We start from the raw sequence: 18051 nt of genomic DNA on the forward strand, positions 1-18051 counted from the left end.
TTGGGGAGTCACATGTCCCATGGCACCCATGCTTCCCATAAGCACTGGGGTTGCCAGGTTTAGCTTTATGGTAGGTTTCCAAAGCTGTTAATGATAATGTAGTGATCTGGATAAAAGAAAGCACAGGGAACTGTTACAGTGCGTTACACTACACTGGACCAGAACACCTCAGTTCTTCTGCATAGTTCCTCTTCTTATTGAAATGAATGAGAAAATGGGCAAAATGAACAAAATGCTTATTTTGGCCCCCATCGTGTCTGCACCTTTAGGGTTTTCCCTATATTTTAGTTTATCTGACAAGCTTGTCCTAAAAAGCAAATAAATTGTTGTATACAATTATTGTATACAATTATTTGAGACAATCTTTTTCAAAATTCTTGACTGGGAAGAAGCAGTTATAAGTGACTGTTTTTTTAAATATGATCTGTAATCTATAGATACAAACATTCCCACTTACTGGTTCTTATATGTTCTTATAATCTATAATGAGACCTTCCTAGGCAAATTGCTATGCCCACCACCCCCACCCTCATGCCCCCAAAAGTATAAACAACATCTGGAGAATTGTATAAGTAGTGCAAACCTTCCTAGAACAAGAAACAGAAGAAACTCTGAAAATGAAGAAAGCAAGTTCCCAACACACACTGTGGTAAGAGTTCCTTTAATTGACATATGAATTATGGAATAAGTGAATAAAGGGCACAGTAAAGTCACTAGGTTTTATGACAGTGGGTATGCAGACTAGGCCTGCTTTAGGGATTAAGGTTTGTGTAGAATTAAGACTAATACCAATGTATAAAGGAGGTTGTATGTGATTCAATTGAGAACTTACAAAGTTTATTTAGGTATTTAAGACTGATTGCACACATCACAGTTGTTTTAAACCCTTCAATAATCTCAGTTATTACTCCATTTGGGAACATTCATGTGCAGAAAAGGGCTTTTTCAGGAGCTGACATGTATGGTATAGTTAAAGGTTTGAAAGAGGGTCAACCAACTAGATCAATTATCATTCAGGGATAACTAAGGACATGTGCCAATATTTCTTTAAAGAAAGTCCAGTAATTCAAAGGCAAAACATAATTGTAGAAGATATTAGGTACTGCCTGCTATCATTACACCAACAAGGGAAATCCTTTGAATACTCATAGAAAGTAAGCATATTAAAACAAAAGAACTGTACAAATCAGTTGACAAAACCTTACAATGTTGACAAAAATAAATAATATTTAATAAAATAAGCTATGAAGTTGCCTTGCTGGGTTTTAACCTCATACTGTCTGAGAGGGATTCAAGAAATGGTCATCTAGAGAAACTGTTAATTAAAGATTCCATGTTGGGCAAAAGGGCTACAATAGTCATAACAATAGAGACTGAATCTATGCAAAATATGTGCTCTATTTCTGAGTTGTGGGTCCTTGTCTTTTAAGAGGGGTAACAGAAAAGGTACTAATGTTTCATTGATAGTTTTGTGTAGAATTTGAAATTTTTGCTAAAACATACCTGGAAAGGCATTCCAGGTGGTTATTCCTTATAAACCTGGTGGATATCTTTCTACTCTTCAGGGAAATGAAAATAGAGAAATCTGATGAAAAAGTTATTGTATATTTGGACATACTAAAAGGCACTGAAGAAATTAGTGGTTGTTGTAGTTTTTTTTGAAAAGACATTGTTTTTAAATGGCGTTTAATATTTGATATTTACATTGATGGTGACTTGATGTCCATCTTATCTAATTAAGTTTTTTGTTGTTTTTGGGGAGAAAGGAGGTTGTTGGGTTGGTTATGTGAGGATGATTTTACATTTATGATGTAAACCACCCAGAGTCATTTGAGTGGGCTGAATAAAAATAAAATAAATATGTGGTGCCATTCACATGATGCAAATAGGCACATAAGCATATATAATCCTAAAATCTGGGTATTCATAAGCCTACTTCTCTGCTAGAATGAAGCCATAAGAAGACCAATGTGATGACTGGAATACTCAACTTCCCATTAAATCCAACTCATAAGTAGTTACTTAGAATTCTTTAATGGTGGTAGCATTCAGCACAGAAGAAAAAGTTGCGAATGAAAAAGCCCACGCTTTTCCCCCATTAAACATCTTTAGTGACTTCAAATTTCCCCCCCACACACACACACACCTCCTCTCTCAGGTATGCCCCCTTCCTCTCATGCCAGTTAGCGGAAGCACGTGCAGCTGCCTCCAACATTCTTTGTAGATGGCCTTGGCAGTTCACGATAGTCCAAACAAAATGATTCCCACTCCAAGTTGTTTCCCCCTCCCTTCTTTTCAACTAACAAGGAGAAGACACGTGTTGAATGAAACATGCATGCGAGTCCAAGGGTTCTGAGAACATTTGAGATGAGAGCATGACAACCAGCTCCAAATTTTAGCTGTGCCAGTTGTAGATCTGTAGATAAAAGCTGTGCCAGTTGTAGATCTGTAGTCTTATCCAATTTCTCTGCATGAATACTATAGTAGAAATAGTTTGCTGGCAGGTTTTGCCAGCGAAATATTTCCACTACAGTATTCATCCAGAGAAATTGGATAAGACCACACCTCAGGTGAAAAAGCATTCAGCTAAGTTTAACAGGAATTGATTGGGAAGTCTATCATATTATTTATTTATTTGCGAAATTTGTAAGGCCACCCATATATCCGATGAAACTCTGGGCAGTGAACATACCATATAAAATATCAGCAAGAATAAAATTAAAAAAACAACAAAAACCCTGGTTGAGGCCTTCTCATTAAAAACAAAAAATGCCTACACTGTTCATCCATACTGGAGCTCCCAAACTAACAGCCTGGGGGAAGAGCCAGGTCTTCACAGCTTCTGAAAAGCCAGTAAGGTTGGGGTTGTCCACATATCTGGGGGGAAGCTGTTCCATCGGGCAAGCCAGGTGACATTGCCTCACTGAGGAGACCTAGAGCATGCCCACTCTGCCAGATTTGGTGGGATGGGCAGAAGCCGTTGGAGAGAGGCAGTCCCACAAGTAACCTGGTCCCATGCCATGCAGGGCATTAAAGGTGACAACCAGCACCTTGAATTGCCCACAAAAGCCTACTGGGAGCCTGTGCAGCTCATGTAACAGTGGTATTATGTTGGCATACCACAGTGTACCCAATACTGCATGTGCTGTCGCATTCTGGAGCAGCTGAAGCTTCTGAATGGTTTCCAAGATCAGCTCCATGTAGAACACATTGCAATAGTCCAATTGGGAGGTGATGAAGGATGAGTGACTGTGAGCAGTGCCTCATGATCTAGGAATGGGATCAACTGATACACAAGATATATTTGTGCGAAGTCCCTCCTGCCACCTACTTCTCAAGAAGGAGCCATGAGTCCAGGAGGACCCCTAGATTACACACCAACTCTGCCTGGGGGAGGGTAACCCCATTTAGAGTTAACAGTGAAAAGTCACCAGATACCTGTGGTCCTAAAACCCACAGCCACTCAATCTTGTCAGGGTTGAATTGAAGCCAGTTCCTCCCCCATGCAGATCCACACAGCCTCCAGGCACTGGGAAAACATCACTTAGATGGCCTGGGGTAGAGATGTGCAACTGAGTGACATCTCATACTGTGCTGACAGCATACCCCATGCTGACAGAAAACTGCACCCAGCAGTTTCATGTACATGTTAAGTAGGTAGAGAGTCAAGCCCTGTAGAACCCCATATAGCACAGGCTTAGTGCAGGACCACTGCCCCCCACCTCTCCCCCCACCAACACTGTCTGGAACTGGCCCTGGAGGAAGGAAGAACTGTAAAACAATCCTCCCATTCCCAACCCGCTCAGCTGGCCCAGAAGGATTCCATGATTGGTGGTACTGACAGCCACTGAGAGATCAAGAAAAGCCAGGATGGATACACTTCCCCATCCCAAGCCCACCAGAGGTCATCTACAAGTGTGATCAATGCTGTATCAGTGTTATGATCCCTTAGAACAGAAATGGGGAACCTTTGATCCTTCAAGTATTAGTGAACCCCAAAATCCCAATCAGTGCTAAATAGAAGTGCTTTACTTGGATGGTTATAGTACTTTGATGTACAAAAAAGTAACATTTCTAATGTATTTGTGTAATATTTGATTGTAAACTGACTTCTGAAGAAATATGCAGGTTTCTTTTTTAAATCTCCATTGAATTAGCATATGTGAAACTCTGCCACAGTGATAGCACATTTCATTTTTACGTGTTACTATCTGTCTATAGGCTGTTATAAGCTTATTTATGTTTGATTTTACGGGACGCGGTGGCGCTGCGGGTTAAACCGCTGAGCTGTCGATCGGAAGGTCGGCAGTTTGAAACCGCGCGGCGGGGTGAGCTCCCGTTGTTAATCCCAGCTCCTGCTCACCTAGCAGTTCGAAAACATGCAAATGTGAGTAGATCAATAGGTACCGCTTCGGCGGGAAGGTAACGGCGTTCCGTGTCGTCATGCTGGCCACATGACCCGGAAGTGTCCTATGGACAACGCCGGCTCTAAGGCTTAGAAACGGAGATGAGCACCGCCCCCTAGAGTCGGACACGACTGGACTTTACGTCAAGGGAAACCTTTACCTTTACCTATGTTTGATTTTACTCCTAACTGCAGCTATTTGGTATCTCTAGCAGCAGTTTCCATAGACACAATGATTTCAATTGTTGTCTGCTCTGTTAAGAGACTTTAAAAAAATGTATTTCAGAATTGCACAGACCAGTCAATCTCTCAGTGTACCATTTAGCCCTTTGCCAAGCTTTCAGTGTTCAGACATGTTTTTAAGTTCAGCTGTATAACCTGCAATGGACTCTCCTTTCTGTGTGCACTTAAGAAAACAGAACCACTGTGCAGTCAATAACGTTTCTGTTGTCAAATATGCCTGTATTATATTTGTTTTGCAAAGCTGAATTTTGAGGGGTTTTGTGGAGCACTTAAGCTTCTTTAATAAACTGTGTTTTGCCACCAATAACACTAAGGAAAATAAGCACTTTTTCCCCAACATTGCCTTAAAAAGTGTTCACGTCTCTCTATTTAATGTTGAATCATATGTGGTCCTTTCCAAGAAATTAATCTTCCCAATAAAGGTATCCATCCTGTTGTGTTCTCTTTCCCTCTGTCTTTATTCACTGCAACCAGTTCAGTGATATTCTTCTTTTGTTTTTTGTTTTTTGCTGCCCTTTCTCCCCATCCAGAGATAAGGTGAGGCTTTTTTAACAATTCCAACTTCATCATTTCTGTTGTATCTTTTCTGTTGATGAAAAAAAAAGAAATATGTTTTCCTGCTGCTTGCTTTTCTGAAACTTCTAGAAGAACTAACTCTAAAAAACATGGATATATAGTACTGTGCCACCTCATCTGCCAATTGAAGAATTTATTAACAGGGAAACAAGATTCAGAAAAAAAACATGGAGCAATTAAATGGGTTAAATTTGGAAAAGGATTGTATGAAGGTCATTTACTGTTAACATATTTACTTAGCTTACATGCAGAATGGATTATAAGAAATGCTTAACCAGAAGAAATAGAAATTGGGATTGAATTTGCTGGGAAAACATCAACAACCTTAGATATGCTGATGGTACCCTTTTGGGGCTTGAAGTGAGAAAGAGCTAAGTAATCTCTTGTTGAAGGAAAAGAAGAGAGTGCAAAAGCCAATCTGTGTTTAGTATTTTGGGGAAAAAAAACCTAATGTTATTTAAATAGCACCAATCCATGCAATCATTGAAGCAGTAACAAACTTTATCTTCCTAGGCTCAAAAATTCACAGGGATGGTGACTATAATCATGAAATTAAGGGTCATCTGTTACTGAGAAGAAAGACCATGAAAAATCTAGCCCAATATTAAAGTGCAGAGACACCACACTGACAAAGATTGCAGGACTGTGGTTCTCCCAGGTGTAACACCATCAGAAAGACTAAATGAAGAAAAAATTACTCATTTGAATTGTGGTGCTGGAGAAAATTGTTGAGAATACTTTGGATCATAAGAAGAACAAAATATCATTCAATATGACATGAAGTCAAATCAGATTGCTCACTGGAAGCACTAATTTGAAGCTAAAGCTTAGATATTTCAGAGACATAATGTGAAGGAGACAGTCATTGGAGAAGACTCTGATGAATAATCAGAAGGTAGTTGAAAAAGAAGCTGACTGAAGATGAGATGCCTAAACTGGGGCATAGCCAGACGACTGCATTATCCTTGAAGCAATAGAAAAGTAAATGTTGAAATAAATTGTGCTGCCACCTCAGTCTGATTTTATGGTGCCACAGAAAAAATCCAAGGAGTGTTTCTGCCTTTACGAAGTTTATTGTGGGGCAGTTTCAGGGCATAACTGGTGGATTCCCTGACATTCTTTCATCTCCCACTGAGTATTTTCTGCTTTTTTTTACACAAGGAGACTAGTGTCAAAAAACCCAAACCCATTACATTAATTAATCTATTGTCGGATTTTTTTTTCTGTACACCATTATCTATAGTGTACAGAAAAACCATATAGAGATACTATGGTTAATTGTGTGACCATGGTCATTCCTTAGGGTAAAGTTGTAAATTGTGCAAGGTTGGATTCTTCTGAATTCTTATTTTGTTTTCTTCCTTATGTTTCCTAGCAGTTGTGCAGTTTCAGTGTTATGGGCTTGTTTTTCTTGTTATAACTGACAGGAAAAAAAATACTTTGGGGGCTTCATTTGAACATTCTGAGGCTATTTTATCCCTGTTTATGGGGGTGGTTTCTAGGATTAACTAAGAATTTAATCAGTTTTAAAAAGTATGGACACATAAAGGGATATACTCAGTGGCCCACTATGATGCTTTGTTTCTTCAGCAGCTACTTAACTCCAGCCATAGGCATCAGATAGAATCATTTCACAATATTTATTTGAGCTGGACTAGAGCCACTGGAGGACTGGGCACCAGTAATTCCCCATATTTTATTTGTTATGAGTTAGATAGTATGTGTCATTTTAATGTATTTCATCTCTCATATCTTTAGAGATGAAACAATTTAGACATGCCAATAACAATCCCATGAAAAGTCATCTTAATTCGTTGTTTTTTTTTAAACACACAGATACATGCACTTCAGGTTTTATACAGAATCACTGTGAGGTTAATTCATGAAATCTGTCTGAGCAATCAAAATATTACTTTTTTTTAAAGTATACTCTGGATGGGTTTTCCAGTATATGTGAACAATGAAAAGACAAAGCAGGCATTCTCTCATTATTTCCTTAAACAATTTCTTCAGTTACTGTTAAGTACTTGAAGAGGTCAAGAAAGAGTGATCCTTCCAGATGTAGTAATTAATCATATTACTGGCTAAAAATATCAAATCAAGGCCTATGATTATCATGGATTTTCGCACTATATCGAAATGAAAGTGCACAGATGGGAAAAGGAGCAAGGAATTACATTAAGCAAATCCCAACATCCTTAATGACAACCTGGCATTGGTTATCTAAATATTATTTCACTCTGTTTTAGTAAGTGTTATCGCTGATGAGTTTTCTGAAAGCAGAAAGAGCCATTTCTCTACCCTTACTAATATCAGCTAAGCAATTGTGTTCAGAAGAAAAAGTCTTTATACTGTAGCCTGTTTCTTCTTCTAATCAACTTTTAAGAACATGGTGGGCATGTTTGTAATGAGTGTGCCTCTTAAAACTGAGTAGCTTGCTATTGGTGCCATTTCCTTCAAGTCTTAGAAATACTGTCCCAGCTCATGAGTTGTAGCTTCTGCTGTGCTGTTCCATCCATGGAATTTATTTTCAAATAATTATTTTCTGCTTAGACAGAACAATTATTTCAGAGCTATTTTGCTCAGCTACACAGTGGTACAAATTAATATGTAGAAGTTGGCATGCTCAGAATCTGAGTTTTCATTTTTCAAAGAATAAAACTTTAAAAAGTTTTAATGTTGAAGTCTGTTGAAATGCATTTGCAAATTAGTGGGCCATGGCTGGGATGAGAAATAGGACTTCCAACACTCATGGACTGAGGCTTAACTACATGGCTATTTGTGTCTGCTTTATGACTAAAGGAATTAGTGCTCCTAGCCCTTGGCAATTTTTTATACGATTTTTCTCATAAAGCAATTGAAATTGGTTGAAGTTCCCCCTGAAAACATTTCATTTTTATATTCCATGAAAATGCAGGTAGAGCTTTTATAATTTCACCCTAAACAATAAAGTATATTCAGTGGCAGTTAAAAGTTTTCAGATTCAACATAACCAGAAATTTTACTTCTTATTCATTTCACTTATAACAACTTCAGATAGATGGAGGTTTGTATATAAATAACAAAATATACTAAGAATACTCAGCAAACTGAAACAGCTTGTTTAAAATTTGTTGTTGTATCATCTCAGCTTCTTGTGAAAGACTTCAAAGCCAGCCCAAGTACTGGTATCTCAAAGTTAAATGATGTAAACTACTAACCCGGTAGAATTTATACACGACATGGTGACACAAAGTTTAGCTTAGAGCCATATAATCTGCCCAGTGCTAAGAAGCATATTAACTTTGTTTAAAAATCCATAATGTGTTAAATAGCACACAATCAAATTGTCTTTTCTAAAACAGTTTAACTACTTGAACAATGGCTACAGAAATCAACATATAAGGGCTTCATAATGTAAGAGACAGATATCCCTGCCAGTTAATGTTTACTTAAATTCTTTTTTACCAGATACAGCAAATCCATACCATTTTAGTATTTTTATGTTTTTCATTCCTTTTAGAAATAATTCCATAGTAGTACAAAAAACGTGGCTTAAAAATGAAATAGAACTGCTAAAATGTTTGAAAAAATACACAAAAAGTCCACTTTGAATACCATAATAAGATAAAAATTACACCAAGTTTTCAAAAATGTATTTGAATTACTTATGAGGTTCTTCTGTTCTGAACCATCTGACAGGATCACACATCTCTTTGATGATTTCAAATGAAATAATATCTGTATGAAAATAATAATTTAATATTTTACAATCCATAAAATCAAGTTGTAGTCAAATTATCTGAGGCAACTCTGACAAATAATAGGATTACTTAACTTTATCAAGTATTATCAATGGGATCATTTTTTATAATAAAGTTGCCCAGGATAATTTGAGTTACAGTTCAAATTGTCTCATATTGCTTGTGTGTGGTTAGAAGTTAAGGGTTTTAATGCTTTCCCAGATTTTAAGGAGCCTTGGACTAACTTTTGGAAGGAAGCACAATGCATTATTTAGCTTTTATGCTAAAGTCAATATCTGGCCATTTTGCCAAAATATGTAACTCATTCTTTCTCTTGTAAATTGGCCCACCAACACACTATGATATCTACATGACATTTAGACTTATTCTACTTCTGTGCCTTATGTTTTGTTTTTGTATGAGAATAAAGATTATTGTGTCCATTTTAGTCATTTTAGATAAATCCAATGTCACATTGAGAGCAATGGGAGATTAATTCTTTGGATGAATTGAGGAATGATCATGAAACTTTGGTTTCCAAAGGTTTATATTTCTTTGGTAAGCTATATGTTTGTTTATTAGAAAAGCAAAATATATGCTAAGAATGATGAGTAAAAAAAAAGACTTAATTCTATAAGGTCTGTTGAGAAGTTTGTAAAATCTTCAGTACAGAATACTTGGTATTTTAACCTGGGACTGCAAACATTACACAGACACAACAAGAGAACATGGCATTCACTTAAGATGAAATAGAATATTTGATCAGAATATGTAGAGACCGGAATATGGTGTTATGAAAGTAATGCACAAATGTTGACCATTTGGTATGTGTGAAGAATCACATCCTACCTGCACATCACTGCAACACACATCCTTGGCTGTATTTTTTTCCCCTTTGTATGAACCTCATGCAAGTCCTGAAACAATTGTGATAGCATTATAGCCTGGGATAAAGTTGGATGGGAAGAAAATGCCTTGTTGCTAAGGATACAGTTTGCTTTGGGAATAATTTGTTAGGCATGTATGAAAAGTCTTCTCCTGTGCTGTTGCCATACTATGCAATATACTCTCTTGGAACTTGGCACTCTTTCCTTACAGAGGCAGAATACATCATGGATTAGACCATGGAACAATAGGGTAGCATAAGAATGAGTAACCTGGGGCCCTTGGGAAAGCTGTAGTGACACATTGAGGTAGAGAGTGGGAGTGGGAGCAATAAGAATAGTGTCAAGGTGGGTCAGTGCTGCTAATTTTAAATTCCTGCCTTCTCTTCAAAAGGAATTTGCATGTAGTTAGAAGTTTTATTTGAGGTTCAGCTTATTTTGAGAATCTGCTTCTAGTTTGGGTCCATTTAAAAAAAAAAGTTAGCACGCAAAAATATACACACCCATTCCCAAATAAAACAAAAAGCAAAGTGGCCTTGCATTCCTTATACATGGTGTGGTCTACCTCATTTGATGATAGCCGTCATCATTCATTTAAAGAGCAAGAGCCATGATTGTTAAGCCTCATTATTTTCAATGAGGCCTGACAGTTTCAAAGTTAAACAGAAGACAGCAAATTTCATCCAATGGGTATTTCTTTTCAAACATAGTCAACTCTTTATTGCCTTGTCAGTTATAGGATTCCTCAAGTCTTCCTATATCCATTTATGTTTTAGGTTCTTGGATTAAGTTAATGTATTCCCTGCACTCTAATAGTTGTGTAATTCAAAAAGTATTAAAATTCATTGGTAAATGTTACTACATGAAGCCTAGCAGGAAGCTTTAGTATCAATGGGCTTCCTTCTGATGGAATGAAGGTAGTTTCCTACATGTGTGCTAATGGTGAAAGCAAGTGAAGGGACAGGAAGAGTGCTGAGTTCATAAGGAGGTTGGAATTAAGTGGGACATAAAGGCTAAAATAATTACCTATTAGTCTAATATTAATGACTCTGAATGATGATAGTCCTCTGGATCTTAGATGTCTGTTACCTGCTACCTGATGCCTTTAACTTTGGTATGTATTATCCTGAGTGTTGTGAATTTTGCCGAAGTAAGGAGCACAACATTGAGGAAAAGAACCATGTTTATTGTAATGATCATTGGGTGCCTGCTTTACAAGAAAGAAGGACTCTGAACCATGAGAAAGCAAAGATTTTTCTAGAAGTTGAAGACTACAAGGCGTGAAATTTTAAGGATTTGATTGGGTAGCCAGTTTGGGAAAACTGGGCAGATCCTTGTCCATGTACCCCTGCCCTCCTGGTTGCTTCCCCAAGGGGAGAAAAATAGATGTGGCCAGTGACAAGCAAAACATTGCTCATCTATGCTTTCACCAGAAATGCTCAAGATAAAATAGCTATAAGCACAATCTCACCTTTACAACCTTCTTCTGCCCTTGTAATTCTTTGGGTCAAGGCAGTGATCTTCAGCAATACAGAGAATAGGAAAAATACAATTAAATATATATCTGGCATCATACTCTGTTACTGAAAAACTCTCTTACATTTGCCTCTCTCCCTTTTTTCTTCTACAATTATTTTTTGGGTTAGTAGATTTCTACCCAATTGTGTGAAAAGGAAGTTTTCTGAACAATGCAATAAAAGTACTATTGTAGGCCAATTAGTATCTCCTGGAAAAATTTACAGTTTCAGTATCTATTGTGCACCTCTGTTGTTTCAGCTTGCATCATAAAAATGAGTAGGAACTATCTTTTTAGGGTTACCTGTTGTAGACCTCTGTTTCTCCTCCATTAGTCTTTAAAAAGCCTCCATTTGTGCAGTGGGGGTGGAATTCCTTTTCATATTATATTAATGTTTCTGCTTTACTACCAGGAATTTGTTGAATGACAAATGACAAAAAGTGTTGTATATTTAATATCCTATGCCTGATGATAGATTCATGCCCATTTTCTTCATGTATATTTTTATGCCTCATGTTTGTGTGAAAATGAACCTTCAGAGAAAGTTGCATAACACAGATAAAGCAATACATAGCTATTAAAATGTCAGCCAAAAAAGATGTTCAAGTGATGGATGTTGATCCCAACATGGTTTGTTCCAGATGTATTTGGACTACAACTCTCAGCATTCCCAATCAGCACAGCACCAAGTTGGAGAAAGCTGACATCAACCATCAATTTACTTCTATTCAGGATGAAATAACAAGCTTAAGAAAGATCAGATACATTATTTGAAATATGATTAAAATGTTGCTCTATTGTTTTTCACTTTTGTTAAACATGCTAGCTCCTCTGATAGGTTTTCCTGGAAGTGTAGGATATCCCCGTGCTACCATCCTCAGCTCCCAAATAGTAGATAAACAACAAAGAATTGCAAAATCTGGTTAACTGGTGTTGTGAAAGTGAACATGGCAAACCATATCTCTACCATGGCAGCATAGTATTGGCTTGAATGCAGCAATGCAGCAAAAGCCATGGTCAGAAACTGATCAGTTGCTTCTTTTAGCATGGTTAAACTTTTGATCCAACAGAGATGGTGGTGGTCTTTGTCAAATTCCTCCTTTTTCTATAACTCTCTATGCCTTCTTTGGAAGATTAGAATATCCTACAGAATGGGGAGAGGAGGAGATCTTATTGAATGTAAGGATTGAAATGGATCTTGAAGTCTGTCCAGTCAAACCCACTACCTGGTACAGGAATCCACCACTACATTTTCCCTAATAGATGTTCATCCAGCTTCTGTTTAAATATCTCCAGTGAAGAAGTCCTCCAGCTCCCAAAGTAACCAGGCTTTACTGTTGGAAATTTTTTCCTGTTGTCTAACAGAAATCTACTTCCTTGTAATATAAATCCATTCTTTGTTGCCCTGCCTTCTGAAACAACTCGGAACAATTCTGAACTGTCTTCTACAGGACAACCCTTCAGATACTTAAAAAAAACTACTATCATGTCTCCCTGCAGTCTTCCTTTCTCCAGGCTAAACACATCCAACATCTTCTTCCAATCTCCTGGATGTAACTGGTGTGGTCCTGTAGACTTAAATTCATTCATAGTAACCAGATGCTCCATAACAATCTCTTAACTTACCTTGGAATGACATTTTCTCATTTGAAGATAGGGTGTTGTTGAGAATAGTAGAGGAAGGAGGAACTGGTGAAAAATTGCCTCTCTTCCAACCCCCCGCTTTTTTTAAGCAAAAACATTTAAGAAAAGCTTTATTCAAGAATGTTCATTGGTTGAATAAAATTGTCTAAATAAATTAATATATACAACAGACTATGGTTGCTTGAAGAATTTGATTTTTGACCTCCTATACAAAATTATTAAATCTTCATCTCTCAGGCAAATGTGTAGATCAGCACCCAGCTATGAGTTGGTATTGCATTTCTCCAAATGTAACATCAGAGTTCCCCATAATTAAATATTTCATAGTGCCTATTTAAACATATATTTTGAGAGGGGAAAAACATTTTAAATCCATATTAAAATACATTCCAGTTTTTTCCATTATGGATTAATGCAGAAATGGATAAAATGTGCAAATATCAGCATGGACTGATAATATATATTGCTTCAGCTTTGCTCTTTCCCTTAACCGTACCCAATATATGAAGCAGGAAAATTGAGAGTTGAAAACAACCTTATCACTTCTTTGCCCATAGTTTGCTGTGCCTGCTAAAGAATTCAAGCAGTTCCCAGTCACTTCAGGTGAGATAGTTAGAAAAGCCTTCTGCCAAAAACCATGAACAGTGATTGTCTGTTTGATGCATCAGAGAGTAGATAAATGGTATAGGGCAAATTCATGTGCTTAGATAATTTACGTATTCTCCATCCCTGGGCAAAAATACTCATATATATCATAATGTAGGCAAGAGAGGTCATGCAAAGATTCTTGATGGAACTCCTGCAGCAACAGCGACATACTCCAGATCTGAGTGGTCAAAAGAAAACCAGGTGTGTTCTTAAAAATAATTGGTTATATTACTGCATTTGGGAACATGGGCATTTGCAAGGGGAGGAAATGCTGAAATATTTGTAAACCAGGTGTGTTCTTAAAAATAATTGGTTATATTACTGCATTTGGGAACATGGGCATTTGCAAGGGGAGGAAATGCTGAAATATTTGTCATGACTTCATTTGTCATGAATGGTGGGACACAATTAGGCTTGTGTCTACTTTCATCAGATGTTGGGATACACATACATAAACATGTCATTTACATGATAATATCACCATTGATGCAATTGTTTGGAAAAAATAGTGCCTAAATCTCCATATTTTTCAAACTATTTTCTTTAATGTAATGAATTTGGACAGCCAATTTGGTCTAGGAGTGGGGAAACCTGAAGTAGTGACTTTGGGCCAGTCACTCTCTGTCAGCCCCAGGAAGAAAGCAATAGCAAGCCACATTCAAAAATTGTGCCAAGAAGAACTGCATGGACCTGTCAGTTATCAGGAGTTATTAGGAGTCAAGACTGACTCAAAGGTACCCAAATAAATAAATAATCAAGAATTGGAAAGATACTGAAAGATACTGCTTTTTTCCCTATAGCATTGTAGGCTGATTTAAGAAATGGTAAGAATGGGCAGCAGGACAGGTAGGTATCTAAGTGTTTGCAGTAGAATAACGTTCACAATCCGATGCCTTCCAGATATGTTGTATTTCAGCTTCCATCATTCCTGGTTAGAATGGCCATATCCAAAGAGTGCCAAGTTAGAGAAGGCTAATGGTAGGAGGTGAAAAAAAACTGTAACAGGATTTTGTGCTAACCATTCAATACTCTCCACAGAATTCTTGTTACTGAGCAGTGTAAAAGTATAATTAACAAATACATTTGCAAATGTTGTTTTACATTATCACAAATAGGAAAATGTAAATCTACAGAGAGCATCCAATTAAAGCTCACGTGTACTTGAGGTAGAAATGAAGGCATGGCTATTTTAATAATTAGCTGTTCCATGTTAGAAGAACCACCACCACAGCAACAGGGTTATACTTACATATTCCCCTCCACATACAAATACTATGAATTTTAAAGGTGTTGCTTGTGTAATGGCATTTCTACAAGAAGCTTTAGACACAACGTGTCAGAATCCTGTATAAACCTGGAGACATGAGATCCTCAGAAATTCTATTTGTCACAAAGTGGAAGATGAGTTAGCACCCTGTTCTGACTGTGACAGGGCTGAGATGTAGGTGAAAAGTTTCTAACAAATTGTCTGCATTCTGCCTTGGGAGCCTGTCTCAGTTACAGTAATGCTTTGTTTCCTCTATGACCACCCCTGGGTTGTATTGGTCCAGAGCAAACACTGTCTCTTTTCAGTCAGGACATTCCTAATATTAGTTTCCTTTTCTTCCTTTCCCCCTCCTCCATTCCAGATTGCAAAGGCTGGTGGACGTCCTAAGGAAGAAGATTGGAGCAGGGTCCATTAGGATGGTGATCTGATAGAAAGCTCCAGTCTAGGGAAGCATTCACATCTGGAGACCAGGCTGCTTCATTCAGTACTATGTAAACACTAAAGCTTTAACTTAGCAAACAGTTGTTAGAAGTGGGACACTCCAACGACATTCCAAGCTGAGATAAAATCAAATCATAAATGTTTAACCACTTGGCTGCTGAGATCTGAGATTTATCCAAAGGTATTTGGTCAAATATACTTTTGTAGCAGATCTATTTTGGTATATTTAGTGAACTGTGTGGGTATCTGTGGGTGACTCTGTTTAATGTACAATTGTTTCTTTATGGAGTTCTTGCTTTTTATTTCTAATTTAAGGTACAAAAACTTGTAGAGCATTCCTGAACTCTTAAATTCCCTGAGTTGAATAGAAATATTTAAAACTGGCAAAAGATGCTGAAATGTAAGGTGCTTCTAATGAAAAAGAGAAACTTAGAGCAAAAATTATCTATTGCTAATATCAACCGTCAACTGTCATGTTACCTCCTAAGGTAATTTGATTTTCTAGCAGTGCTGAATTGGTGAATAAAAATATTCACCTGCAGACAGGTATATGTATGCTGGGTGGTGGGTTTCAGTTATTCAGTTTGAAAGAGTCTGTGTTATTATGAACTTTCCAATAAGAGGAAGTATTGCCATGAGGAATGTGGGATATGGACTAGGTGAAGAGAACTTCTCAGGAATAGCTCCAATTTTTTGGCCCACAGCCTTTTAAATGATTCCGCATGAATGTGTTTTCAGCCTTTCACTGTTTTTAGTGCCTTGTTTCTGCCATTTTATTTGTCATTTATGTTAAATGTTATACTGAATGTTTTATATGGTTGTTATTTGCCCATAATCCATCAAGACTGGGGCACAATATGGGTATTTTTAAATAAATTAAAATTTTAAAATAAATTAGCAATTGATTGAACCAATATTTAATTATACTTAAAGTTGACCGATGAAAATCAATGATACATGTATGTACACCCTACACCATCTCAGGCAGTATCATGCATCCCAAGAAATGCAGATTGCTCTAAAAATGCAATAAAAATGTATTTCCCCAAATGACTTGGAACACATGAAGTTGTAAAACAGAAGATATACATGGCTGTTCTAGGCATTGTACAGACCAGACTAGCATGGCTACTCTTGAAGGAAAAATAGACGAAATCTGTTAAAAATTCCAGTGGCTTCACCATAAACTCTCACTTTTGTTGTAAAGGTACTTTCTAGAATCTTCTGCGTGTTTATTTATTTACTTTTAAGATTTATGAAGCAATCCAACTCAAACAGTGTGACTCTAGGCAGCATAAAGAAAACCTTCTGCTCCCCACATTGAACTCACCTGGATTGGAAGAGCTCTAAAGACTTCTCTTTGGGGTAGAAACTTGCCTGAGCAGGACTTTCTGGCTTTGGTGTACCTGTCATTTCTACTATAAAAGGCAGAGGACAAAATAATATTCCCTTTTCTCGTTCCAGTGACAATGTGTTAGGGTTCTACAACCAGACGGTTTGGGAGGAGATAAGCCATATTACTTACAGTATATAGCTCAATCTTTTCATTGTGATGCAGCCAGCTAACTTTAATTCCCTGGATCCATGGCCTTAACGTGGCTCTGGCTTCACATGGTCATGTGAAGTATATGTTTTTCTTCTCCCCGCTCCCCATTCAACATTTTGTATATACTGTAATTTGCCAATATGATGATATTTTTTAAATTCCCATAGCATCATGACAACATCATAATTATAGGAATAAAATGGATTTTGCTTCTGCTTCCTGGATTAGTTAACATGTTAAGTTGAAAATCCACACTATTTTAAAGGACAAAGATGATAATAATAATAATAATATAAAAAGAGTAGTGTTTTTAAACATTTCAGTTTATTTTAAGAGGAAAGGAAGGATGGAAAGAAGTTAGAAGCAATATTGTAGATATGGCTGGACTTCAGAGCCAAAATCCAGGAGGTTCCAGTGGCCAGCCAAAGAGTAAGTTTATTACTGTCCCAATGCATGCCACCTTCATAGGAGCCAAAATTTCAGCCACAAGGTCCGATCCTAGCTGCACCATGCTTCCAGTCTCTTGAAAGCGACTGCCTACAACTCCTGATATTCTGTGTGTGAGGCCGCCACTTTACTCTCTTTAATTGTAGGTGTGACTCAGATTCCTCAGCTCTGGCTGACATCTCTGATTCAGCATCTCATCCTCTGTCACAACTTCTTATAGCTGTAGTGTGATGGCAGTGAGCCCAAACTATGGTTTATGTTGGCTGTTTTGAACAGGATTTGTGAGAATATTTCTAATTTTCACTGATAATGACTTTCCCTTTTTCAAAATTCAAAGGCAAATACTTTTTCTATCATCACCATCCCACCGGCAAAGATAACAAATTTAACTTCCACTCTGAGTAGTGTTTATTTATTTATCAAATTTTGTCACCACCCATCTCCCCCAAAAGAGGGACTCTGGGTGGTTAGAATGTTACTGTTACTTCAGTGCTACATAGAGATACTGTGTATTTTTCTGTGGGATTGCACAGTGAGCTGTGAGCCATCCATGGTCCATGTCATGGTAAAATATGTAAATAGCATCACGTTTCAGAATAAGAACGTTATTAAGGCTTTTCAGCACTGTAATTAGATTCATGGTAAGCCTTCCCTAAGCCCTTACTAATTAACTATATTGCAACAAGTCAACTTGAACAGAGAACAACTGGGG

At 37.3% G+C, this 18051-nt stretch overlaps 1 protein-coding gene across 2 annotated transcripts in view; it reads left to right on the top strand.

Moving 5' to 3' along the window:
* Positions 1–16256, top strand: part of MIPOL1 (mirror-image polydactyly 1) — a 201554-nt gene extending 185298 nt beyond the window's left edge. For both annotated transcript variants that reach the window (XM_063290062.1, XM_063290061.1), the window contains exon 11: positions 15267–16256. In XM_063290062.1, the coding sequence (XP_063146132.1) occupies positions 15267–15333 (67 nt within the window). In that variant the 3' untranslated portion in view covers positions 15334–16256. The remainder of the gene's footprint in view (positions 1–15266) is intronic.
* The last annotated feature ends 1795 nt before the right edge of the window (positions 16257–18051 follow it).

Source organism: Candoia aspera, chromosome 1 (assembly GCF_035149785.1).
Source record: "Candoia aspera isolate rCanAsp1 chromosome 1, rCanAsp1.hap2, whole genome shotgun sequence".
Taxonomy (NCBI): Eukaryota; Metazoa; Chordata; class Lepidosauria; order Squamata; family Boidae; genus Candoia; species Candoia aspera.